The 27,726-nt window shown below is 39.7% G+C and overlaps 3 protein-coding genes across 6 annotated transcripts in view; 2 read left to right on the top strand and 1 right to left on the bottom strand.

Annotated features, from left to right (window-relative positions):
* LOC145436169 (uncharacterized) overlaps positions 1-27,726 on the top strand; it is a 121,339-nt gene that overhangs the window by 60,022 nt on the left and 33,591 nt on the right. The gene's annotated exons all lie outside the window — the stretch shown is intronic.
* Positions 1-27,726, bottom strand: part of LOC145436173 (uncharacterized) — a 297,258-nt gene that overhangs the window by 261,845 nt on the left and 7,687 nt on the right. The gene's annotated exons all lie outside the window — the stretch shown is intronic.
* LOC145436174 (uncharacterized) lies at positions 10,654-16,557 on the top strand. Its single transcript, XM_080313519.1, has 6 exons — positions 10,654-10,880; positions 11,050-11,148; positions 12,275-12,328; positions 14,772-14,834; positions 14,899-14,952; positions 16,366-16,557. Exons 1-6 carry the CDS (start codon positions 10,784-10,786, stop codon positions 16,401-16,403), a joined length of 405 nt encoding a protein of 134 aa, XP_080169645.1. The 5' UTR covers positions 10,654-10,783; the 3' UTR covers positions 16,404-16,557.

Here is a 27,726-nt window from a genome sequence, read left to right as displayed (position 1 = left end):
CAACAACTCGCTTTACATGCAGAAAATGCGACTGCCGAGACCACTCGGCAGTCAATCAGCAACTACGCTAAACGCTTACATAGTCTTCATGTTGTTGTTTGCGGTTATCATGGTGTTTGTCGACTACTATGGTCATTTGCACCAGGCCTACGTTCTCCATGTTTAGTCCGTAGCTAACGACTTGTAGCGCGGCCCACTTCTAGACTTTCATAAGACACCACTTACACGGATGAGATGGCGAGAAAGAGCTTAGATAACCTCCAACACTTAGGTAGGAAATCTAGAGCAGGGCGCTTCAACCGGGTTTATCGTACACCCCGGGTGTACCATAATTTTCAAAGGGTATACCACTCGGATGGGGTGTACTGGGGTGTACCAGATCCGCATTACAATGGATCGATGACTATCTATCGCAACAGACAGAACAGAACAGGTTGATTGGGTGGTATCGTACAATTTCCATAACAACTGCAAACAGCTAGTTAATTGCATTCCCTTTGTGATGTCATAAGCAAATGTTTCTCCTTATCATTTAACCGTCGTTATTGGACTTATTGGCGGAGGTGGTCAAAGTAGTCATGAAAGCTACTCAAGTAGAAGTAGAAGTAGCGACGAAAAAATCTACCCAAGTACGAGTAGAAGTATTTCTTCCATAAGCCACCTAAAACTACTTGAAGTAGAAGTAGAATTGACCGACTTTAAATCTACTCAAGTAAGTAAGCAGTTTTGAACACATTCCTAATTCGTTCGCATTGACTGCAAAAGCTCCAAATTGAGCTATGCGGAAGTTGCAGGGAGCTTGATTCGTATTGATGCATCGCAGGAGGTAACAATTTTCGACAGAATAAGCATTTTTTCGCATCATGAAATGCAAATTATAGTATTGATATGAAAATGCGATACTAATCCTTTGTTTACAAGAGGACCCTGTTTTAGAGAATATCCTCGCATGGCACCCCATCCCATATTATAAGGTCCTAAGTTTAGGCGAAGAGCAATACGGAGAAGTTGTATCGGATACGTTTTCAACACTTTGCACGATTAGTATACGTTAATAACATTTATTGTGGATCGTAAAATTTATATTCAGTGTAGCTTTATTTTCGGAAAATAGAGGCATTACTATACTTGCTTTTATGCTTCAACATGTATGTTCTGCAGACAAAAGAACTGAAAGTATAATTAGAACTCAAAGCATGATACTCGGATTTGAAAGTGTAATACAAATACCACTTCTAAAAAGCGGAAAATACATTTCATGTCTTTTGTCCACAAAGCTTCAAAGGTGATGTGCTAAAACAGGTGTAACGTTAAAAAAGCCGGATTTTACAGATTAGCAGGACACGTCACCGGCTGCTAGATTACGATATGATAGGTAATTGCTAGATTGCAAAACGATAGTTTCAAACGTTATAGTGGGCCGTATTTATTGTGTTGAAATATTTGATTTAGGCGACAATGCGGTGTGAGCGGAACCAAGCAATACGGTACCTAAATTATATTCACTGATACTTTCGTGCAAACATATTTGTCACTCCATAACTACTGTGCGAGAAGTGCAACAAAAATTTCGTGCTTTACTTGACTTTTATGACTATTAAATGTTGGTACTCCGTGAAAACAGCTCCGAAATGCCTCAGGCTATCTTTTGTATTCGGATTTGAACTACTTCTACTTGACAAACTGAAAATAGCGAAAAGTAAGTAAGTAGATCGCAAAATATTACGAAGTAGAAGTAGAAATAGAAGAAATCAGATCTACTTGAGTAAGTACCAAAAGTAGAGGAAAACTACTTGAGTACTTCCAGAAAGTAGAAGTACTTCGTTACTGACCACCTCTGCTTATTGGTTCCTCTTGAAGTCGAGCAGGATGTAGTTAGCATGTGCTCACCGTTCAGTTTGCGAAATCTTTCTATATAGTTTCTCGAGGAATCGCCGCGACAGCTTAGACATTTTGAATTCGTACTTCCTGCGACAAGCTTATAGCGCAGTGCACATATTTGCAGGGGCATAGCCAGGAGGTGTCGGCGGTCGATTTGAGAACCGCCGTGTTAGATGGTGGTCATGTAACATAGAACCCTGGTTAGCATTTTGCATTTCCTACACGTTGCAGCCTTGCTCATCCCTATTCGATTGGCAAGAAGTGGCCAATTTGCGGACGTAAGGTCGCATGCAGCCGTAAGTCCATAATTCTGCGGCCGTCTGCACATAATTAAATTAACGTGCGTTCGCCGGCGTCATAATGCAATTTGAATTTACGAATTGGCTCCCAAATCTTTTAGAGGTGTTAATTCATCCTTAGAATTTTCTTCACGTTTAGCGCTATTCGGGGAGACTTGGATTTTTCGTTTTTAATATAATAGTATCCTAGCAATCTGAGCCCCACCGTACAAATGCGAACCACAGAGGAAAATGATGCTCCCGATAAATAAATAGCAGGTTGGAATCGTGTGCGTCTCACGAATGCAGGTTGTTCTGGTACGATTGGGCGATTCTAATATATTTTGACTATACCGTCATTCCCGATGGGAGGTCAAGAAACAACAACATAAAACAAAGTGATTAACAAAAACCGGAAGATGAATCAACGTTAATTTTGTGCCTAAATTTTTCGAAGACAGTCCTTCCTGCCGATCTACCGGTTAATTTGATTACATGGCCTGGGAATGAATATAATTTTTGGTACAATAGTACCAAAATCATCGACGAAATTCATTCTACTGGAACCCGAATCCCGACAGCTTTTATTGACATTTATACTCGCGATTGTGGTCTAGGCCTATATATGGTAAGCCTGCAGGGATGTTCTGTTTCTACAATTAGAAACTTTTATACGCAAGATCTCAAGAAATTAGTGATGGCACATAACACCACAAGGGCTCTCCATGGTGCGAAGTTTCCAGTAGTCAATTTCACATGAGTATTTGTCGTCCAGATGGCCACGGACGGCTCTCTACTGGAATGCGACCGTATGTCATATTGGAGGGTGGGCAAGCTGGGACTTCGCAATCCGCATGCTGCTCTTTGACACTTTGATTGTGTCTCATTAATGATTGTCATTTTGCTCGAGAGGCTTCATCGGATTATTATTATCACATAATAACGATATGCGTATTGTTCCGTGTTGTTGCTTTCCTTAGGGCAGGGGTGGGCTAACTTTTTAGCTCGCGGGCCGCATTCAACATTTGTATCCATTCACGGGCAGCACTATATAAAATTGAGTACTAAGCCAAAATTCAATATTGTTATTCGATTATATGGTGACCGACAACATGGAAATAATTTAGCCAAACATTTAATTGATGATAACGTACACGCTTCAAAAACATTGACGAGAATTTATGTGCTGGTCGTCCTCATTGTCAAAATTATGGGTGAAAGTCGGTTGTCCCAATTCTTAGAACTGGATGTAAATTTGAGTGTGTCTGTAAGCAGCGATCTGTTCATAGATTTGCTGATTGTACTTAGGGTTTAACCCAAGGACACGCAACGCTGACAGCATCATAACCATGTTACCTTTAAATACGCTTCTACAATATATAAGTATTATAAATACAAATACTTCTACACATACAAAGAACGAATCTATCTAACACACTTGCGAATCGGTTTATCCTAGTGCAGCACAAAAAGTATTTAACATACTGGTGTTGCCAATCTATAATCACACTTGTGGTCCGACTCAAGTCATTTTCGATTCACTTTCTGGGATGTTTAGCAATATAGGAAGCTTTCGAAATACACGAGTAGCGAGGTTGGGCCATCGCGTCATCAATTAAATTTTATGGAAATACTACGGTAGGAATATAGATTATAGTTATCATGTTGAAATATATTGAGAAAAAATATAATCAAGTACTCACAGTAATTTTATTTTTTTCGCATTTTATCAATATTTTTACAGCGTTTATTTAGGCTTTGGAGGGCCGCACAAAACGGTGTTGCGGGCCGCATGCAACCGCGGGCCGTAGTTTGCCCACCCCTGCCTTAGGGTTTACGTTTGAAAAAATTAGGGGTGGTGGCACTACATGGCTAGAACTTGACAAGTGAACTCTCGAATCGAGTTCACATAAACGTTCCACCCGCAACGATGATACATGCTGGTGCTCAATCAATTGTAAATCATTGTGTTCTACAATGAGCTTGATAAATTAATCAGAGTAGCGCAGGTCAAGATCATTTACGGACTAACAATAGTGAATACGAATCTTCCGTTTGCATTGTAGAAGCCAGCAATGATTGCAGAGTTTTCGATATGCGGATCGCGCATGCAGCAGGTCTGCCCACCCCTGCTATATGTGTCATCGTAATGCGACTCACTACGGAATCGGTGCATTATGCGGTCGAGGATGAACGAGTTTTGACTTTTGAGTAAACGTGAAAAGGGTGTACCACGACGGAAAAGGTTGGAGAGCACTGCTCTAGAGTCGACCTCAGTCGGACTCGAACCCATCTTAATTTACACCGCGTGTTAATTCACTATCTCATATAGCAATAGCGACATTATTCCGTTGCATTGCCATAATATTACGTAAATCCCAAGTCAATGTAACAAGGGTCATCATACAAATACGAATGGGTTAGTCGGCCTACAGCAGTCCAGTATTTTACTTTTTTGTACTACCATGTTACACCCAGCAGTTTATATTATGATTATGAATATGAATATACTGCCAAACCGCATATATGGCAAGCTATCGCTACGTAGAGACGGAGGGACACATATGTGAAGATTATTCGGAAGAATCCGAGTATACAGTGGCAGAACATCGTGGGCATTGAGGAACGCACACATATGTATGCATGTATTTAAATTGTCACGACGCAGCGGTGCTTATCGCGTTTTAGGACTTAAGTGCACTACGACACGAATTTCATAATGTTCATGAGAACTTAGCATGGTAACCTTGTGGACGTCTCACAATCTTTATGCGGTCATCTTCAGTTCGTTCCTCTTACTCCCATTCGCCCCGATCGTGGTCGTTTCTGCCGAATTGTGTGTGAGCTTTTCAATGGACTGCACACTGTGCACAGTTGCAGTGAGGTCGACGGTGAGGAGCATAGACAGACACATAGAAGGTGGTCTGTACCGGGTTTCCAAATTACTTCCATTGGTTTCGTGACGATGGTGTTTAACTAACTGTACCACTCGCTTCCCGAACTCGGTTCATTTCTGATAGCTTGGTCATTTCTAATTCTCTGTTAAAAAAGGTATAACAAGCCTAATAGCGCGATGTATAACACATCTGATAATGCAAAATTGCGGATTGTGTTTGTAGTTCACTGTTCACGTGGTTACAGCTTCTTGGCGCTGACTTTGATCGAGGATTCGAGAAGCGCACGATGACGTGTTATGATTGCAAGTCGAGATCGAAAATACAATGCCGAACAAAGGAACCTCGTGCTGCTGCTTGAACAGACAGGCTTCTTACGTTCGTCAATTTTTGGACTGCTGTATTTCCGTATATTGGTATTCATTGAGACCTCAGCGGAACGTTGACAAAATGACATGAGTCGAGGCGATTTAGTTCAAAGTGTGCTTATCTGTACCATCATCCTTCACTTGTGCGCTGTTCAGTGCTCAACTGCTCATGCTCATGCTTTCAGCCAATGAGAGACGCGATAAAGGTTATAACGTTTAAGAGCTTGTTCTTTGTTTAATTTGTGTTCATTATATCTTCTTTCTAATGTCATATATTCCCACATTTCCATCGACACAGGCTGGAGATTTTCAATAAGAGATATTGAGATAGCATAATGGTTGGGAATTCGGCCTCTTGGTCGGTAGCTGTGGGTACATACCCCGGGCAGGTTAGACAAAAGCCCTCATCAGTAAAACTGCTATTCGTGACTGACTTCCCCGCTTGGCGTTCGTCATTTCCGTAATTGTATAGACGGGTGGTGCAAGAGTCAAAAAGCCTAACAAGGCTATTTCTGTACCTTTCTTGACCAGCGGCAAGTGCACATGCCCGCGTGGTATTCATTAGCACAAAAAGTGTGAATGTGCATGATGGCTTTGCTAGTTTGCAGTAGTTTGTGTACTGATACAAGTGAAAGCGTTCTAAAAGCACGCGCAATGATTTGTAATCGTGAGGATACGCTGGACATAACGGTAGTTATCTTGGCGACAGACATTATAGCATTTGCGTAATCCGATTCTGCCGACTTCATGTTCAATTAACGTTTCACTTTTATAGGCCTATACAGGAAATAATTTAGTCATACAAACCATACTTTCGGAATACTTCCCTTTACGAGAATTTCCTACTCTCTAAGAACGCATTTGCAACTGAAGACATGACTGTGTGTAGTGTGGGTCAGTATTCCGTAGACGGACATAGCTGTAAGTTAGTTTAGTAGAGACGTGATGCTCGAACAGATAGGGCACTAAAACGTTTAAAAACAGATTAGGAGACGCAATCTTCACGCATACGATGGATATATAAGCAACCTGGCGAGATAGCGTAATGGTGATGCTCCGGCTTCTTGATCGGTAGGGAGTGGATTCAATCCTAAGTCGGGTCAGTCCAAATTTTTCAAAACTGGCATCCGCGTCTATCCAGCTGTGCACCCAGCATTTGCGGATAGCATGGGAGAGAGAGTAGACTAGATCAGTGCTTCTCAACCTTTTTCAGTTCGCGGCCCACTTTTCAACCAAATTTCATCTCGCGACCCACTAGACGCGCTTTCACAATTTACGTTTTAACCACTGTTCGTCGGTGCCAGTTTTTATGTTGTCAGTGTGTTACAGTTATCTGGATGCGCCTAGCGTGACTATATTCCGGAATTCATGATGTCATTCATTCAATGATATTGCCAATTACATAAACTACTATGAATTTCTTGCGACGGCTATATTGGGAGACAGCCATTTAGGCGCCTACCGTATATAGTCCATGGACAAATCGGCATACATATACCGAAGGTTTCGATCCTTTTCAGCAAAGGTTTTCGAACTGTCAACCGTTTTGGCTGCACAGTTCGTGGAGTCGCATGTTGGCCGAAACTTCGTGTCTTGATGTGTCGTGGCGCGCTAATGGCCGACACCGAAAGGTCTATTTCGATAAATGATGCGTATTATTCTATTAGGGATATTGGTATACCGCTAAAAAAATCAAGACATCTAACAACGCCAATTCGCGCCATGCGCGAAGAAAATTTAAAAGAAGTTCAATAACTCTCCAAACAAATAGGGCTGCTCCCTAATTTATGCTGATTAATGAGATAATTTTTGCCCCTCTTCAAGCTCGATGCACCAATTGGGGGATTGGGTGGTACAGTTAAGGTCCTGCATGTAACAGATGATTACAGACGTGAAACACTTATCTAGGCTCCTCGCCATCCGATCTGCTTACGCGGTTTTTAAAAAAGTCTGGAAGTGGACCGAGCTTCAAGTCGTCAGATGCGGAATCATAATAAAAGATATCGGTCTAGTGTAAATGACCATTGTATAACAAAAACACCATGAATACCGCAAACAACAACAGACGAGAAAGCGCGCATCCAATCAGCCATTGATCTTTACGTCGAACGCAAAGGGTTTACGAGTAACTTGCATGGCGGCAATTGTTAGCTGATTATAACGACAAATCGGGCTGGATTGCTACATTTCCCGATCAACGTTCGCAAAGCCTTTGGAAGAAAGAATAAATTTCAATTTGACGCATACAGAATAACGCACTGTTGTATTTCTCGCTCCAATTAATATGACTGTGACGAAAATCTGGCTCACGAATTACTGTGAGCACGGCAACGTGGCTTGTGGCGCTTATGGGCGCAAAAGAATTTAATTTGAAGGAGGGGAATGTGCATTAACTCTTCTAATCTTGGGAATATAAAGTGTCTGGAATAGTTGGAAAATTGAATACGAAAGTGTAACAGTCACAACATCTTCGCGGCCCACCTGGAATAGGTTCGCGACCCATCGGTTGGGAAGCACTGGACTGGATGACCTTGCCTAAAGTTCGTAGCGCATCTCCATCGTCTAAGTACCTGCTAAAAATAAATCTGATATCTCTCTCTCTGTTATTCTCTCTCATATTCTCTCCGTCTCTCTCTCTCTCTCTCTCTCTCTCTCTTTCTTTCTCTCTCTCTCTCTCTCTCTCTCTATCTCTCTCTATCTCTCTCTATCTCTCTCTTTCTCTCTTTCTCTCTTTCTCTCTTTCTCTCTTTCTCTCTTCCTCTCTTTCTCTCTTTCTCTATTTCTCTCTCTCTCTCTCTTTCTCTCTTTCTCTCTTTCTCTTTCTCTCTCTCTCTCTCTTCCTCTCTGGAAATAGTGATGAGTATCACAAGAAGGAAGGGCATGATGGTTTTTCAGTAGCAATATCCGCAACTAAAGGGCTTATTGCCATCCGTGACACAAGCGATCAACCAATAAATCGTTATGGTGAGTAAGGATTAATCCATGAGAAATCAAATGACGACCCTAATATTCCTCAAATTACTTTATTCCAATGGTCACCGACTCGCAGGTCGAATATAGTCCGACAGGACACCCTACTGGACGAAAACAGGACGGAACAGTCTATTGACTAACGCTGCTGAATCGTATAGGACTTCGTCCGTCGGTATTGCTACGTTTTGGCTGGCGGCACGAGCCTAATTGAAATATTGGTAGGCCTACTGTTTGAAAATAGGACAATTTTTAGTTGGTATCAGTTATAGTATAATAATATTTTCATCATGTCAAAACACCACAAAACTGAGAGAAAACGAAAAGATAGGAAAGCGTCGAAATTACTTCGAGTAGTCTTTGAAATGTGATACCGAATTTGGCCTAGGCAATGTAAAAAAAGAGGCGTGTGCACGGATTGAAAAGTAAAGGAGAGAATTTAAAAAGCAAGCGGCATAATGAGGTGGCATCTGGCGAAGGTGAGATCCTGGTGATCCATGCTTTCTCGATCGATTAACTAATCTATGACCCTTCGAACCTAACAGTCCCGGAAATACGTCATTGGATATTCCCTAACATAGAAATACGCTGTCAGCAAGTTATAATGTCACAATGGTTGCTGTCTGGCTTAATCATAGATCAACAATGAGCTATGATGACTCGGCAATTGTGATCGTTTGCATCTTGCGTAATATAACATGTAACATGTATAATTCTGCTTGGTTGCTCATATTGACCCAAATCAGGAATATTCCTCGAAGCTAGAGGCTGGTGGCATCTTTTGACGATACTGGAGGCACGACATTTTCAATCAGCTGACGTTTTATTGCAAAAAATGTTTATTTTGGATAGATTTTTCGAAGTGCCAGTTGACATGTGTAACAACGACTTAAATTTATAATATGGACCAGCTTTTACCGTAAACCATCAATTCATTTGTGATTCCAGAAAAGCAACATAATGGGTGCTACCGTCTTTGCACGCCACATGAAATTAAGCTTCCTCCGTCGAAAGGTAAATAATATCCTGAGTCGAAACAACTAACGGACAAGACAAATGTAGTCAGGCCAAGGCACAATCGCTTTGTAGAAGGGCCTTAAGATGGATTCATATTTGTCTTGCGTAATTCGCCGTCATGTTCGGAAAATTGTGAAACTATATAGAGGGCGGTCGCAGAAGTACGTCTGGTAAGACATTGACAGTTGACAGATATATGCGTTTGCAGCATATTACGTGATAGTCAATAACCTGGTGTTCAAGGTGGTAGCGATCCGTGGTAGATATATTGTAAATCACTAAAATGCAGTGATTTTAAAACAGTGGTTTTCAACCTTCTGTCCGAAGATCTCTGCAAGCCCGAGGAAAGTTTCTTGCCGACCCGCCAAAGATGTTGAAACTTCCTATCTATATTTCTAAATGCATTTTGTGATAGGACGTTTGTCCATTACCTATTACTTTTACGAAATGTACATTTTAAATGAATTTTAGAGTTTGGAGTTTGAAGTAAGAGTTCATGCGGCCTTCTTACGAGTACGTCACAATGGTGGAATTGTTGTACGAGTCTGCCTTTCAAGTCGTTTCAGACAAATTATATGTGTAACCTACAATCTCATCGAAATGGGTATGTATTTCCACCCGTCGACCACGCCTGATATATGGGTGGGAATATACACTCATGGCACACGAATTTAGTACCTACCACAGACATATACCGCGACGTAAATCGAGTAAGGAATTATAATTCATATTCTGCATGAATAATTGCACATATAAGAACGATAGAAGATATGCACATAGTCACGTAGGATTTATGACCGCGATATAATTCTGAGTTAGGGCCTGTACTCGTGTATCACCCCTTTCGGCCCATTTAGTGCGAAGACAGATTCTTTTCGTTAAGAGTGTCCTGAGACATTTAAGATAGCTTAGTTAAACAAGCCATTTGGGGTACAGAACTTCAGAATAACGCGAGAGAGTCAGTCGAAAAGCTTTTAGTGAATATATTAACAATATGAAGTTATTCCTTCGCGTTAAACATAGTTAAATTACGACAGGACAATTCAGTCACAAGTGTCAGTGTCAAAGAGGCAAACAGCAAGGTCGCATTTGTTTTGAAGGATTCCGAACAATCATAATGAAGATAGTGCAGAAAGTTCCGTATGACTACGTACTGATATCTAATATCGAAAAAGGCAGCATTACAAGTTTCCAATATTTCATATGAGTTGCATAGATTTCTCGTAATGAAATTCAGAGTTCATTCTGATTTTGAAGGTTCATAAGTCCGCCACAATTGTTTTATAGTTTTACCGGTCCGCGAGCTAGTTGCTGAATTCTTGTTATGAACTAAATCGGACGATCCATAATACATCACGTGAGAAGTCATCCGAAAATGGAGAACAACACCAAAGGATCCATCGCTGGCTTGATATTAATCACAGTCATTTTAGCTGCCGGCCTGGCGACTCATATTACACTTACAAGACAAGGTTAGTATAACTTTGATGTTTCTTCCAGGCAGTCCGCGGGCCATAACTATAACATAGCCGTACCTACACATGGAGTACGGACCTAAGCGAAGCTAATTGAGAAACTGGCAAATCTATACCTTGCCTTGAATAGATGTTTTACTGTCTGAATGGTAATAATTATTCTCAGCCTTCGCGGATTTGAAGGAAAGCATATCTTTGATGAACATAGAGAATCACAATTTAAGTCGGAAAATTGCAACTTTGCGGGAAAGTCGAAATGCCGAGCGTGAGTATAGAGGGTATGGTGCGAAGCACCAAAATGACGGTTTCGCTTTATTCGTTGTTATCTAAAGTGACGATGTCAATTTCGAACAAATGAACGTACATATCTCTATAGGAATATTATTTTAGATTGTGACATCTTACTATTTGGACCCCTAGTCGGCATTCGCAAAATCATGATCGAACCACCTATAATTTTGCTTCGGTAATTAGGCATTGCATAGCAGTGTTATGAAAGGTAAATCCTTTTACATCGAAACGTAAATCTATAGTAGGTCTATATTTTAGAATTAATATTCAGCCATCAGAGAACACCTGGTTAAATTCGTAAGATTTCAGTCATAACGATGCCTTTTCCGCATTGTTTTAACAACTCGCTTGAAAAATTATATTAGATCTAAATTCACTTTGCGCCAGTAAGCGTCCCGCAATCACAGCCAATCATTGCGTTATCGTATGGGATTCTTCTGAGGTGATGAACGATGTGCCATCACAGTTAAGAGTTTTAAAAATATGACAGCAAGTCGGAATAAGGGTAATAAATAAGTCAGGTACGCCGCACTGTCTAGGGTATAAAGTGTTCTCATTTGAAATCGGGTGATATGACAAGCAGAATTACCTTAAAATATGTATAGTTCATGACGTAGCGTTGTTTCTCTTATAGTCGTTCCTTCAATTTCCTTTCAAGCGGCCATCGCGACGACGCGAATGTTAGAGAGTTGAAATCCAAGGATATTTGGTATCGTCATGTAATGATTACGATAGCCTTCGCGTACTTAACGAATGAATACAAATGGTAAAAGTTACTAATGTTCGTTTGCGAACCGGAACTTCTGAATTATCATATGGTTTCTATACCGAACACGACCATGTACTGTTCGTTGGAACGATACGCAGAACATAGCACTGGGAAGTCGTTTAGCTTCGACAATATGAAATTCAAGAAATTTTAAAATTGTGTCAATACATTCCAAAATCAAATTTTGTTTTATTCACGAGTGTGAAATTTTGTGGGCACTTCCTTTTCGTAGACCACTACAAGATAAATGGATAATTCAGTTCATAGGGGCAACATCCGTTCAGTGGCCCATGTATGTTTCACCTAACACTTATACATTTTTATATTACAGAAGCTGACAACTGGGTGGAAAGAATACGAAAGATGGAAGATAAGTGTAATGATGGTTAGTTATACCTCGAATTGAACTATTATCAAATCTAGAGAACAGCTGGATGATTATTCCGGTAAAGCTATAATAGGGATTTTCAACTGATACCAAGTCTATCTTAATAATGTGCACTGCCAGAAAACTTCTCATTCAAAATGTACTCACAAAGCAATTTTGTCTGTCTAAGTATGTCAGCTATGGTGAAGGAATTTCGGAAAATTTCCCACTTCCTTTAGTGTGATGACTTGGTTCAAAAGCCATTTAATTATCTTGTCTACGGTTACAGTTAGATCTTTGTAATCCGCAAAACGCATACGCAGTGACAACGCCGTAACCCAGCTGAAACTGAGGAATGATAGAAATATGTCGACCTCTCGTCGTCAACAGTAGGCTGTGGACATTGTGTCAGTGGTTTATAATCATTAATAACCCGTCTATCATTACATTTGCCAATTCGGTTGCTAACTCACGTTGGACGCATAGATGTGACTAGTACAATCCGTAAGCGCTCAGTGAATCCCACGTGCGACCAGAATCGAGTTTGACGTTCCTGTCTTGGATTTTATTCATAGCAGTGTTTCTTACCCTTGTCGCCAGCGCCCCCCCCCCCCTCAGGGGGCGATTTGGATGTTGAAGGGGCGGGAACGCTCAAGGGCGATATTGGGGCGCTGGACTCAGGGGGCGCTGCAGAAAAATGGCGTTGCACTAGAGGGTGTATAGTAGGGATATATGATTACATATTGGAACATCAGTTCTATATATCCCTGAGTTTTCATTGCAAATTAACCTTCGACAAAATCAGTCGAATCTCGAAATTTTTCGTGATCATTTGTCGTAATATGTGCCGATGATGTTTGCAACATGTTTACATGTGTGCAGTGGATTATTATAATTCATATAAAATTAATTGCCCGTAATTTTAGATCACGAATAGCCCGTTAAAATACTCTCATCACGTTACCTCGGGTTATTTTCCACAAAATGATTCGAAATCTAGGTATTTTATCCCGCAGCGAACAGCGAGTCAGAATCGAAGAAAGAGGCACTGTACCACTTTTAAGAGCGAGAGCCCTTTGTACATTGAAGATGCTTTGAAGCTTTTTCGTCAAAATGATTACCCAGATTAGTGATTCTCAGCCTTTTTGGCTCCGCGCACACCTTTTTGACGGTGACGGACCCTCGCGGACCCCCTCAAGTTTTAGTTCAAATTTGACTCAATTATGGTGCGACCGTCATCTGTCTTGTGCAAATATGAACTGTGGGCTTGTGATGAACAGTAACGAAGCGGCTTTTCTTGAACAAAACATTATGCTATTTATGTAGAAATTCAGTAGATTTTTATTATTTCAAAGCTAATTTTGCAGCGGTATTTCCGCTTCCGCGTATTCGATTTGTTATTTACGAGCGCCAAATATCCATTTCCACAAAGATAGACGGAGGCTAATGTGAAATTTACGCCTATGGCGCTTCCGATGACACTTCTGGTGTGTTTGCAACTTTTACGGCACCATAATGAAGAAACATATTGTTAATGAACATATCACGTCCAGCCTAGTCATTTTTATCTAGCATGTCATCTTGAAGTTATTCTGGAATAGTGGTTATGTATATCACAGGATAAAATGTGGAAATATTACGGAAAATACTTCGGGAGTTAATATTTCAAACGACTGTTCACTAATTTGATGAAACTGACAACTTCAAATCGAAAAGACCGAGACCCGAAAAGACCGGCCGTACTTCGAACTCGTACCCAGTATTTTTACTAACATCCCTATTTTTGAGGGTGGGATGATCGCTAGACCCAGGCAATTTTAGAAAGAGGACGCTGCAAGAAAAAAAGGTTAAGCACCACTGATTTATAATAACGATGATACAATTATTAATTTTCGAAGATAGAGTCTGTTACAATCATATTGGCTATGTATTGAATTGATCCCATTGGACAATATGCGATAAAGTTTATCCATATGCATGTAATGCTACCTTGTACTTGACGAAGTCTATAAAGAAGAATTGTGAGTGGTTTGGTTTCGAAGACTATCGACAAAGTAAAGTATCCTAAATTAGAAGTGGAAATATCCACAGAACCACTTGAGAAGTAGCGAGCTAGCAAAACTTACTTAGGCACCTCGGTAACTAAACGTACTTGGCTACTGACCTCCTCGTGCCTCTACTAAAGCCATTGGACCGGCCTTCCACTTCCAGACAGGATATTGAGTGCGGGATTTTCCAAGGCCTGAAATAGTGCGATGAGTTCAACATTTTGAATAGCCCTTACCTGTATTTAATGCACCAATTGGTATATGAGCAGAAATTTCTAAGTCTGTACGGGGTTGCAACCCATATTGACGTGATATAATCGATGTTAAGGTAATACGTGTAGATCGTACAAAATGACTACCGGTTCGTGCTGTAATCCGGTGTTCTGTTACTAAATTGTTCCATCTTTCGTCAGAAATCGCGATCTTGAGACTACAAGTAAGAGATTTGGAGGGAGCAAACAAAAATATCAGTGCAGGTAATGTTTCTATCAAACATTGCTGACATTATTACTTTGAACTGAAAATATATTTCGTTTCCAGTTGCACGATCATTACCAGAAAGGATTTCGAAGTTGGAGGACATCGTTCCAAGTCGTGAGTATACTACTCAAAAACATTTCACGTATAATCAATCTGTCCCAACGAGTATTGCTCGCCGATATCGCTGTGTGAATGTCGCGGTATTAGTTTCTGCTCGCCTGAACGGCGATATCAATTACATAAACTGATTTGCGTGATGTTATTGCGAAGTATATTAAATGACAATTTCTGAAGGTAAAATGACCCGTCTGGATCGGACTAAATGAGGTCACTGATACTATCAGGTCATATTACTGAACGCTGTACAATTCCAACACGAAGGGATGTGAAATAAGGCATGTATACTCGCCGTTTGAGCTTTTTAATATATGAATGCATGCTACGGAAATACATGTTACCATCAGAGGTAGTCAAAGTGGTCAAGAAAGCTACTAAAGTAGAAGTAAAAGTAGCGACGAAAAAATCTACTCAAGTACGAGTAGAAGTACCTCTTTCATGAGCAACGTCAACCCACTTGAAGTAGAAGTAGAATTGACCGACTTTAAATCTACTCAAGTAAGTAAATAGTTGTGAAAACGATCGCAATTCGTTGGCATGGACTGTCAAAAGCTGCAAATGGAGCTACGCGAAAGGGGTAGAGAGCTTGATTCATTTATTCTTTGTTTACTCGAACACCCCATTTTATAGAATATCATGGTATGGCGTCCTCCCCCATATTTTAAGGCCTCTAGATCAGTCGAAGAGCAATACGGAGAAATTGTGTCGGATGCGGCTTTAACACTATTACACTATAATTAGAACTCTACGTATACTACTCGTATTTGAAAGAAAAATACAATTACTACTTCTAAAAACCGGAAAATATATTTCATGCCTTTTGTCCAATATGCTTCGAAAATGGTCAGCTAAAGCAGGTCTAACGTTTAAATAGTCAAGCTCCACTTTTTCAGATAAAGACACGTCATGGGCTGCTAGGTATAATATGTTATTGCTAAATTGCGAAACGATAGTTTCAAACTTGATGAGCGGCCATACTTATTGTGATGAAGTATTTCGTATAGGCGACATGACCATGCGGTGTGAACGGAACCAACCCGGTATCTAAATTATATTCACCGATACTTTCGTTAATATATATCTGCCGTCCATATCTACTGAGCGCGAAGCGCAACGAAAATTCTGGGTATTGGATGACTTTTATGAAAATTAAATGTTGGCAGGGCCTACTATTTGAAAACAGCTCCGAAATGAATTAGCCTATCTTTCTTTTTGGGCGATTAAACTACTTCTACTTGACAAACTGAAAATAGCGAAAAGTAAGTAAGTAGTTCACAAAATATTACGAAGTATAAGTAGGAGTAGCGAAAAAAATCTACTTGAGTAAGTACCAGAAATAGAGGAAAACTACTCGAATACTTCGAAAAAGTAGAAGTACTTCATTACTGACCACCTCTGGTTATCATACAGCATATCAAGTGTTGCCACAACTAAAAGAGGAAACCTGATTGTCCTATAATGGCAACTCCGTCATTGACTGTGCATGTGCAGCAATTATCATGCGATTATTTGCAAGACATACACCCTCACGAGGTACTTGAAAGCTTATCGAAATGCAATAGAAAATACTGCTCAGTCGATAAGACTAACATTTCATACTTCAGGAAACAATATGAAAAATATGGCTGTTCAAGGAGTCTGTACTATTAAATTCTTGGATTCAATCGATACTTTGTTCGACCAAATTGTATTTTAGAGGATCGTCGATTAGCGGAGGAGCTAGAACGCTTGAGTTCGGTTGACGAGAAACGTAAGTAATGCGCTACCTGGAATTAAAACGGTGTGTATTGAAAACCCTGCCTGTGAACATGAATCATGTCACCATGCAGATGGCAGAAATTGTGCTTTGTTTCTTTCGATATGTAAGTTGCATGTAAAACGAATGATTCAATGCTTCACTCAAATATTTTATCATGAGCTTTCTTCCCTACGATTTCCTGATATGCAGACCAAATTAGGTAATATTTGGCGCTTTTCATAAAAGTGGAATTACCCTACGATTTCATATTCGCATCTGCAAGACCGCAGCACTTAAAAAACGAAGATGGTATGGAGGTTTCGTAGCCATTGCGATCAATAATTTGCAGATGATATTATACATCGAGGCCAAACGGAATAATATATATGACACAATGGTCCTAAGAAGTTATAAATACGGCCCTTGATATATGAAGTGCGCATTGCGCAAACAATCCTCGATTAAATTACATCTAAATTTCTCACGTTAGATCATGCGTGATACTGAATTTGACAAGGGCTCAAAAAGATTCTCAGATTAGTTAAAAGTAGAATCAAGTGACATAATATAGGTATAGAATCTGTAATCTGCGAAGTCCACTATCAGAACTACTGCAGATTATGACGCCTAGTACAACTAAATTTAGTTACACCCCACTGACCGGGTGTAAAGTGAGCATTGACGTTTGGGAAAGTGTGCAATGATTTGAATGATCGGAGCCAGTTTTTATGTGTTTTCAGGAATACAACTGTTAAATGAAACAGTGTCAACTCTCGAAAGTCTTCATGCAAATCGTAAGCTTTTCTAAGATGTATCTTTCACGAGCAAAGTATATGTAACGAATTATGCATCTAAACCATCAGAGCGGGATAAATTCCAAATGGGCTGAACATAGACTATAGCAACAGCAACGTTCGGAGTCCTGGGTTTAGCTGGAATTCATATCATTTCGGCAGGATGAATCTATGAGCTTTCGGAAGTCGATGTCATTAAGAACATTCACGAACTCCCAATCCTTCTTACATATAAGAAGCTAGCATAATCGATAATCAACTGACCTAAACAAGGGTTTCACATCTACAGTATTCTTTGAGCGATATCTTGGTTATGAAGTAGCAGTTGGTCTGCATTCACATCAGCAATAAAATTCATTAGATGAGTCTGATATTTCACTACAAAGAAAGGGGCAGTATGTGGTCGTTGGGTATACGTTGTCGATGTTCAATGTATTGTTTGTATCGTGTGTCGAGGACCTAAAATTTACTCAGTTTTGCCAATAGAGCTGTGAAACCTATTCCCGCTTTCAGTGAGCAAATAAGTATTGGCCAGCGAGAGCGCCACTCGACAGTTACTTCACCAAAATCGTGACTCCGAAAATATTATCTAAGTTAAGGTTCCCATACGTCTGGAATTTCCCGGACATGTCCGGAATTTCATTGTTCAAACTAGCGTCCGGGAGGAATTTCTAACATATGCCAAATGTCCGGAATTTTAACGTAGGCTCATATTTTTTTCGTAAATCGGCATAAAAACAATATTGTTTGGGAATATTTATGCTGATGAATCGGAGTTTTTTTCGCGCTGCGCGCGATTTACTATAACATTTATTGATTTTGTTATGGAGACTATACCACCCTCGCAAAAACTGCCATATAATATAAATAAAAACGACTTTCATTTACTGGAATAAGTCAAATCGAAATCGCAATTATAGGAGAACGGTATATTCCTAGAGATCGTTACGGCCGTTTACATGCTTTATTCAAAGACAGTGGTTCCAAACGGGGGGGGGGTCGCTTGCTTTTATTCTGGGGTTTGCGAATATATTGAACGTAATCAGCTTCCAAAATAGCCCGTGAGTAAGTCTGGGCAAAGGTGCTGCCTTCTTTTAGAAATCAGCTCGTACAATTTTGATCTGGGCCACGGAACATTTTTAAATTGGAGATGGAGTCGCGACCATAAAAGGTTAGAAACCACTGGATGTGGGGTGTTTATAAAGCTCCGTGGTACGCACCGTCATAAGGCTGATTAACAATCTTATCCGTTGGACATCAACATGACTTAACAATGTGCGATTACGCTCCCAGTATTTTCGAACTCATCATCATCCTCCACCAGCACTACCGCTAACTCGCATCATGTGGGCGCAGAGTAGTATCTATATAGTAGTATATGGAACGTCCAATATTATTGACAGAATTCATTCAAATAATTTAACGACCAGATGCATATAGAAACCAGATTCATATAGCAAGCATCCCCCACCCCTTCAGAAGTTGGATCGATTACCCTATAGTGTGGGCTCAAAATCATTGGTTATTTGGGCGGGAGGGGGCTGAAACCATGTGCTTTCGGTCATGGTTACACAACACACAGCCACAAACTCCTGAATCGGACCGTGACCACCTCTGGTCTGAGCAAAGCTTTGCTGGTGTGACGTCATAACTCATTTTGAAATCCACTAGTGGGCGCCAAAGAGTGTCTGAAATTTGGGTTGCTGAAATACGGTAACCCTAATCTAAGTATACAAGTCCCATCTCGAGTTTTCGTTGTATCGACTTCATTTTCCCTCGACTATTTCGGTGCACTAAAAATAAGATGTTCAACTTTCACAAACTGGAATGTTGATTGAATTCGTGGCGACGCTAAAAAACGCGGGTGCCAGATGTAGCGAAAATCTAACTACATATATAGGTAGGGCATATTATTCTTTGACTGGTTTCATCGAGCTGGCTCTCTCATTTATAATTGAGACTATACTGTTTCAAATTGAAAGCTGATATAGTGCCCTTGGCATTTTTTGTCAAGTATAGCTTTGCAACTATATGTTTTCATAAATAGGCCTACATCACAGCAATCTAGGCTGTAGTGATGATTAGGGATGGTGTGAACCTCTGAAAGGTTCAGGTTCGGGTGAACGCGAACCTTTTTTAAAGGTTCTGTGTGAACGCGAATGTGAACCTCGTGACGTCACTTGACGTCATATTGCTATCGCTTCTTGCGCGAGCCGCATATCAAAAATCTTGGATTTTAAAGAGTCATAACACAAAAATACGAGTTTATTCCGACACAATGAAATGCAGGTTATCGAACGAAGTTTTCATTATGTGGTGATACGGTCCGTCTGCACCTGGGCTGCAATGTGTTTGAAATCAGGCTGATATGACCTCAAAGCAGTGCGGAGCAGTTCCTTAAAGTGCTGATCAGCTATTGGGATTTTTTATTACCCCGTAAATATGTCTTCGTTGGCCGTTGGGTTTATCAGATCAGTGAGAAATCTGAGATATATATGATACAGAATTTCTTATCATATCATATCGCTCATTCTATCACTGAATTTGAATTGAATGTTCCATTTGTTTTCTATTCAACGATTTTAAAGACAATAAGAAGGTTTGAAAAGCAGCGATATACAATGTAAACTGAAAATGAGCTTTGGTTTTCCATCAAGTTTCCAAGTTTCGATCAAGTTTTCAAGTTTCCGACAGTATAAAAGTATAATTTCGCAATGGATCTTTCTTCGTTGAAGATATGCGTTTCTGTGGTTTTAAAAAATTGATTAATTTTCCTTACGTTGTCTTGAACGTTATTATCAAATATGTGAATAATCATTAGTAGTCAAAATAATAAAATTTCTGGTATTCAGTCAAAGTGATTTATATAGTTGCATTTGTTTAGTACATGAATATATTAATGATCATATTCGCACGTTAGAAGAAAACGTTATACGAAGTGAGTGGAACAAGTTCAATATCTTATTTTATATATGTTATACAATTATTTTTTGACATTTTCTTTTTAAATTGAGGTGTACTTATGGTAATACATGTTTACGACAGAATTCCAATTGCTGAATGATACTATAGCGACGCTGAAAAAGGAGCATGGGATCGGTGAGTTTCCGGAAATCCCGTATATAAAACTGTCGTAAAACTGTATGCTTCTAAAGCATGATACAAATATGCTATCATTCAATCACATTGTATCATAACTTGTCTAGGTATGAATGAGTCGAAAGAAGAAATACAAAGGATTCGATATGCCAATTTGCAAGGTAGATTAAATAATTTCATGTATATCATAGAGCAGGTACTAGACATTATGTGTGCAAATATCGAAAAGTACCCTTGAGTTGAATAAAAAGCTGCGAGCACCGGAGTGCGCGGCATCGTAAGATATGAGATCCTGATTATTATTTTTATTACACCAATATCATTATCATATACCTAAATACTACGGGAGTGACGCAGATCACACCCTTGCTCTTTGCGTCTTGCTTGTAGGAGAGCTGGTGGACTAAAAACGCGAAGTTGGTTGCCAAATTATTACAATCGACTTCCTGGTGCGAATTGTAAGAGGCTTACATGATGCTTATAATATATTTCAGAATTTCGACTTCTCAATAACACTGTAACAAGTCTTGAAGGACATTTTGAAATAGGTAAGTCAAACGATCGGCTATAATTGCAAAATATTGAACATGACTGCCTACGTCGTATATAAAGGTTAATACTATGGAATCTTCATAATTTTCATAATGAAACCAATTTTGACCGTTCAGCTAAAATTTATTTGCATGCTAACATCACACAGCTGGAAACGAGCGATATACAAAATTAGACGTTGATACATTTAGGCCTTGTTATGAAAGACATTTTATATAAGCTTTCTCCTAGATTTCACAATGGTCAAATTTAATTTGCAATTTTAGAGGAAGAAAGACTAACTCGCATCGAAATCGATTTCTCAATGCTCAATGATACCCTAATGGACATTCACGGGGATTATCAAAAATGTGAGTAATCACAAATTGACACATGCGACACGAATATTTGTACGGTTCGCTTTATGCCGTAGAACAGTACACTTATTAACTTATTGCTGTATTGGTGATTTACATGAGTGCATTAGAAACTGCTTGCATATTATGAATCACAATATCTTCAATAGCATCATACAAAAATGTACAAATGATGCAATTGTGACCCAATCTCACGAAAGCACAATATGCTGCTTCTAATTATGTTCAGATACAATGTATCGGTGAAAGCCTGTAATCTACACTTCCAATTGTTACTAGTTGCATAAACGTATTCCCGCATGCACAGCATTGGAATTAATTCGTAAATATCCAGAAAAGCAGTATAAATACAACCGAGATTTATGTATCACAGTTTCAGAGACTCCGAACTTCAATGTCAGTGTGGCGGATCTTAAGAGAGAATATAAAATTGGTGAGATCCATTTTGTATAATATATATATATACAATCATTATTAGGGAAATATGTTGTATTTGCAACCTAAGCCATTTCATGATTAAAACTCAAGTTATACTTTGTCAGCAATGCAGTGACGTGCTGTTAGGGTCATGGTCGATTGATGTACTGGCACAATGGCACCTTTAGCTAAATTTGCAAATACATAAATCCAAAAGTCTAGCTCAGTGGTTCTCAACCTTTTTTTCGACACTAAACGAAAAGATTTTCAGTTGACCGCTTCTTCGCGCCCCCCCCCCCTCCCCCAGGTTGAGAACCACTGGTCTAGCTGATTCAGTTGGCGACTTGCTTCATATCACGTAATCACTCTTCACGAGCAAGTTAGAAGCAACTATATATCTACGCCTACAATTGAAGTTTGCTAGGTATGGAAGGAAAATACGCAACTTAACTACATTAGTTAGGGGCTGTATTTGCACTGCACTGCCTGTTTTCCGTCGCAACTAACCGACTTGTACTGCACCGTCGTTGGCAAAGTCGATAGCGCATTGTATCGATGCTCTGTGACTGTCGGTCTGTTAGCCAAAAATCAGTGACAAAAATTTGTATGCGCCTCGCCTGACCACTGTTTTCATGTGCCGCCATTGTATGTAACAACGCCTAATTTCAAATTCATGGGCGATTAGCAGGGCGTACTGGTTATCGACATTATTAGTATTAAGTTACATTTTTGGAATCAGTGCGAGAATAGCAACAAATTATTATCAGTAATTATAATTTCTGAGTTGCTTGTGGCTATGGCACTATGACAGGTGAGACTGAGGTCGTTCATGCCTTACCTGTGCCTCTCCTCTCCCTTTGCGCTATGTTGATGAATGAAAATATGCAAATTGCGTGATTTATGCAGAAAATGTTAAATATTAATCATTCATGAACATCAATAGCACTGGCCTACTAAAAAAACTTTTTTTTAGTGCCAAAGATATTTTATTGGTTTCTAGGTATGTTTGGGCTGCTGAGTCCGAAAATGACATCCGTTTCTCTGAATTGGCTATACTCTTTGAGATATCGATATTTTAGTTAATCGTCGTGAGTAGAATACTTGGAATTACGAAGATTCAGAATATTCTCGACGATCTGTGCCTCACTCTGAGGAAGTACTCGACTCAAAGACAAAAAATGCCTTCGAACTGGAGCTTGAATAACATTTTACCGTACAAGAGAGAAAGAATTACTTCCGTATTTTAGCCAACAAGATGAACTTTTTTACTGCAAAGACATCGAAGGGCTTTTACCGCAAATGCAGGTATATGATTGATTAGCGTGATTTGACAGCTTACTAACTGAACCTTGAGCGTTTGGGCGTTGAACTTTGAACTGAGACAGTATTATTACAAAATGTATCAATGAATACACATATATTTCAGAAACACATCTACTCAATCGCACTTTGACAAGAGTTGAGCGTGACTATCACACCAGTAAGCTGTCCTTATATTATAGATTGTATAGAATACGATAACGTAGTTATTTCGTCTGGCCCCTGATATATTTCCGTCGATAAATGGATACACCATGGTTGTTGAAGAATGTGCAGTTGTGCAGTGTATCTTGCACTTTGCCATCAATATTTCTCGCAAAACCGATCGAAATTTAAATATTGGAGCTGCCAGTAATATCATTTCTAAAATTCATCGACATTGAAATTCCAGTTTACAGTTCCATCTATGGTTTCACTTACAACAGCTGGTGTTTTAAAACATTTTGTTTCAAACATGTTTAGAAAATACCATTATAATTTTTTTTTAAGTAAAAAGTTGTATAATTATGCCATGGGTATGTAAATACTTTAGAAAAACATTGGGTATTCGCCTACGGACGATCTGCACCCAATATCCGACGTATACGATGTGAATTGGCTGGAACCCAAGAAATCGTCGTCGGCTCGACAGTTATAGTCGTAGATAAGATATAGTATGATAGATCAGTGGTGCTGAATGATTGCTCTGCATAGCGATGTAGTCCCGGTCAGAGATAATTCAGTCTGTTCATGACAATAGTGGGAAGCCACCTATATCATCAAAGAACCATGTTTACATTATATTTTCAATTGTCTATGTAAATCCACCGTGACGCCGCAGTTAAGGATTCCTGACGTCATGAATAAATAAAAATAAAAAAAAGCTTCATACATGTTTGTTTTAAATTGATCTTAGTTCTAAATGCAACCCTACTTCCATCTAATTATCGATAAATATTGTGCGAAATCTTGTACCCAAATGTTCGAAAATATCTAACTTTGATACTTCCTGAATTCCAACAATTCAACGATACAGTAATTAGTATTGAACGATACAATAACGCAGGTGAGTATTTTAGTGTGTCCAATTAAAATTAAATTCATACTTTGGAATAATCACAACAACATGTCTCTCGAAAATCTCACCAGTAACTGACCAAAGTATTTAGTAACTGAAGGCTTTGGTCAAAGGCTTATTCGGTCACGAAATTTCGGGTTCTACAATATCGTAACTCACTATACGTATAGTCAGAAAACCAGGTAACAGAATTTCAGTACATCTAGGCTCAACACATTACCATGGTTTCCGCTAAATCAGTAGCATAATCTGCTGCTGCTGATTTGTTATATGGACCTGTCATGAGTTGTGGTGAATCCCACTTACGAATTTGGTTTTTTATTAATCAATGCGAGTCATGTTTGACGGCAATGTTACGCCAAAGGCAATTCGAAACCTAGTGACATAGCTTAGATCAGTGGTTCCCAAACTTTTGGTCTTCATTCCCCACTTAAGATTTATTCCGAGTCTTCATTCCCCACTACCCAAAATTTTTGTAATTACGGAGTAGCTATTTGCTTGTTTGAGTACAAAAGACACACAACCACACCAGTACGCAAGACAATCGCCCATAACTGCAACATAAACCGATACCAGTAACCCACAAAATTTAACGAAAGCGTAATTCACGTCATATTGGTCGTGCTGGATGCGTTTGTGACGCCATGATTGGTTATTTAGAATTAAAAATGGGTTTTTGTGACGAACACGCAGTATAATTTTCGATACACACAAGAGTAATTAAATGGTAACGGTAATCGCTCTTGTGTGTCCGTAAATATGTAGACTGTCCTGTATATATTGTTTAACAAATGTGTCCATTCCCCACCAGAATCCATTGAATTCCCCACCAGTGGGGAATTCCCCGCCGGTTGGGAACCTCTGACTTAGATGATGATCATGCGTCTTGGCCAGTATTCCGACACGCGATCACAACTACTTTTACTGGTCATTCAAGCTTATAGGTGGCTTTTACTGACAACCAAAGACGGTAGATCAGCATTTCTACTTGTTCCGAGTACTGCGGTAGTCTCGGCACACTAGAAATACATATTAAAATGAATAAGTATTGAATCAGTCTAATTCTACCAGACGGTTTTGGAGCAAAAAATACTTATTACACGTTTGGTTTTGTAAAGTACAGCGTTGTTTTCGGGCGGGTTTACATCTTCTTTTCTAGTAAGATATTCGGAATACCGAAAAATACACCTATTTGCCTTGTCATTATTCATTTTGTGCATGTCACGATAATTCATCGTGAAATTTCGAAAGTAGGTACTTCTGAGTGACTATAGTGAAAGTGTGGAGCACCTAGACAAATCCATTTTACAAAATACTTACTTTAGTTCTTTTTCGAACTCTCACTTCGCACTTCGATCGGAAGTATGGTCTTGATATAGAGCAGGGGTTCTCAACCCGCGGCCCGCGGGCCGCATGCGGCCCGCAGACGATTATTTTGCGGCCCGCGACATCTTTCATTATAAACACAATTATTGCTGACACGGTATTGTAACAAATTAATTTAGATACTTAGCTTTATTATCGCACCGTCCCTGTTTCGTTTGATTACTTAATTTTTGAATGCAGTGGTTCTCAAACTGGGAGGCGCGCCCCTTAGGAGCGTGAAAGCATCTGAAAGGAGTGCGACGCTGCGGTCAACTGAAAAAAAATTTCGCGCTGCGCGCAATTTGTCTTCAGTTCATAGTTATTTCTCTGTGTGTAGTCCTAATTTCATATTAGAGAATACTCTCATCAACAGTCATAACCTTCCATGCCATCAAACTAGCCGTTTGTAGCATTCTGGTTGCATTTTGGTATATGACGATAAGGGGGCACGAAATTATTCTCTATCAAAAAAGGGAGCGTGTCTGAAAAAGTTTGAGAATCACTGCTTTAATGTGCTCTCTTTTCTTGTATATGCTCGACTTCAGATTGTTATTGTTTCGAATCGGTATTCTGCTGGACTCTGGTTCAAGAGAATCCTGCTACGTAGTTGGCCTGCAATTTTAAAGAGTGTTTGACTCACTGCGAACGGTTGTTGAGATTGCCGACAACGTTACAGACGCATCGTTCAAAATTACTTGGAATATCGCTAAATCCTAGAAATCTGCTACAGAAGGTGCGATTTCAATAAGACCTTAATATACTGTGCGAATATTTGCTGTTTCCGGAGCTTAGCAGCAAAGACAATATCACCTGACAAATTTCGAAGATACAGTCGTCTGATTCAATCGTGTCCAGACGAGTTACGTCAATGTCAGTCGGTCGCATGTTCTGAAAGACGTTGCCGCGTAGACTGCTTTAACCCAACCTCGGACAAATCCACCGACATTGCATAACTAATTATCTGGTTGAATTTTATCAGAGTGGACATATATGCAGAGGAAATGCTGGCTGGGCAAACGTGGTGAGGGGGCCAGCGAAAAATATTAACTTGACAAAGCTAACTCTGTAACTGTTGACGTAGGGCCCCAGGCATGGAAGGAAAAGAGAATGGTTGATTGGTTTGCTCAGAAATGGCCCCGAACGCCAGACTTCCTCTCATATCACTCAGAGCTCAGTGTGATAATGGCCTCTGTAACGCAAAAGTTACCGTAATTTTATAATTGCTCACTCAAGCATTGAAACAGAGAGTTCGGTTCTCTGGTGGGAGGGTTTTAAGTTGCATATACCGACTTGGCAATGAATGCAATGCACGCTGCATGAAGGGATTTAATTGCGCCGCTAGAAGATACATATTCTCACAATAAGCAGCAGCTGCAAACTTACGAACGCTGTCCATTGATGCTTTATAATGCATAAAAATGTACTAAATGCCCGTATACGAGTGGTAAATAGGCTACAGTATAGCCTAAATTTAATTGTAGCCCACAAATACACGGTAATATTGTTCTGCGGCCCGCAGCGTCTTTTGCTGTTAAAATGCGGCCCGTTACACAAGAGAAGTTGAGAACCCCTGATATAGAGAGTAATCAATACTTTTTTCAGTAATCGAATCGAACCAAACGACAGCACTGCTTTTCTAGTTAGTAGCTAGCCGTGCTGAGTACTTTGATCCCCTCATGCTAACCACCCAATAGAAATTTGCGTCTTTATATATTGTTTAAAATTGCTTGACCTCTCCGAAGCAAGTTTATGCATGAAAGGAAATCAGGGTTGTAACCAAGTCACAAGGCTCCAGGTCACAAGTCAATCTCACTTTTATACTTTTGACTCGAGTCAAGTCGAGTCATTTCGATTCACCACCGAGTCAAGTCCGAGTCCAAGTCAGCGAGCAGAGGGTCGAGTCCGAGTCATAGAATTATGACTCGAGTCCGACTTCAAGTCATTGTGTAGACTGCTCAGTTTCCAGTTAAAGTCTTGGTAAACCCACTTTTTATAACTCTGTTTGGTGATATCGAATGTTTCGCATTTATAATATACCAATTTTCCTCATTTTTAGCAGTTTCTGGTCGCATA

This window comes from Botryllus schlosseri, chromosome 3, assembly GCF_051294905.1.
Source record: "Botryllus schlosseri isolate E-star chromosome 3, Bs_hap1, whole genome shotgun sequence".
Lineage (NCBI taxonomy): Eukaryota > Metazoa > Chordata > Ascidiacea > Stolidobranchia > Styelidae > Botryllus > Botryllus schlosseri.
This window is presented reverse-complemented; position numbering and strand designations above follow the sequence as displayed.

Coding starts and splice junctions, on each gene's coding strand:
- LOC145436174 (XM_080313519.1), top strand. CDS start 10,784: ATGGAGAACAACACCAAAGGATCCATCGCTGGCTTGATATTAATCACA. Junction 14,835..14,898: donor AAACAAAAATATCAGTGCAG/GTAATGTTTCTA, acceptor TTTCGTTTCCAG/TTGCACGATCATTACCAGAA. Junction 14,953..16,365: donor GGAGGACATCGTTCCAAGTC/GTGAGTATACTA, acceptor GTTATCATACAG/CATATCAAGTGTTGCCACAA.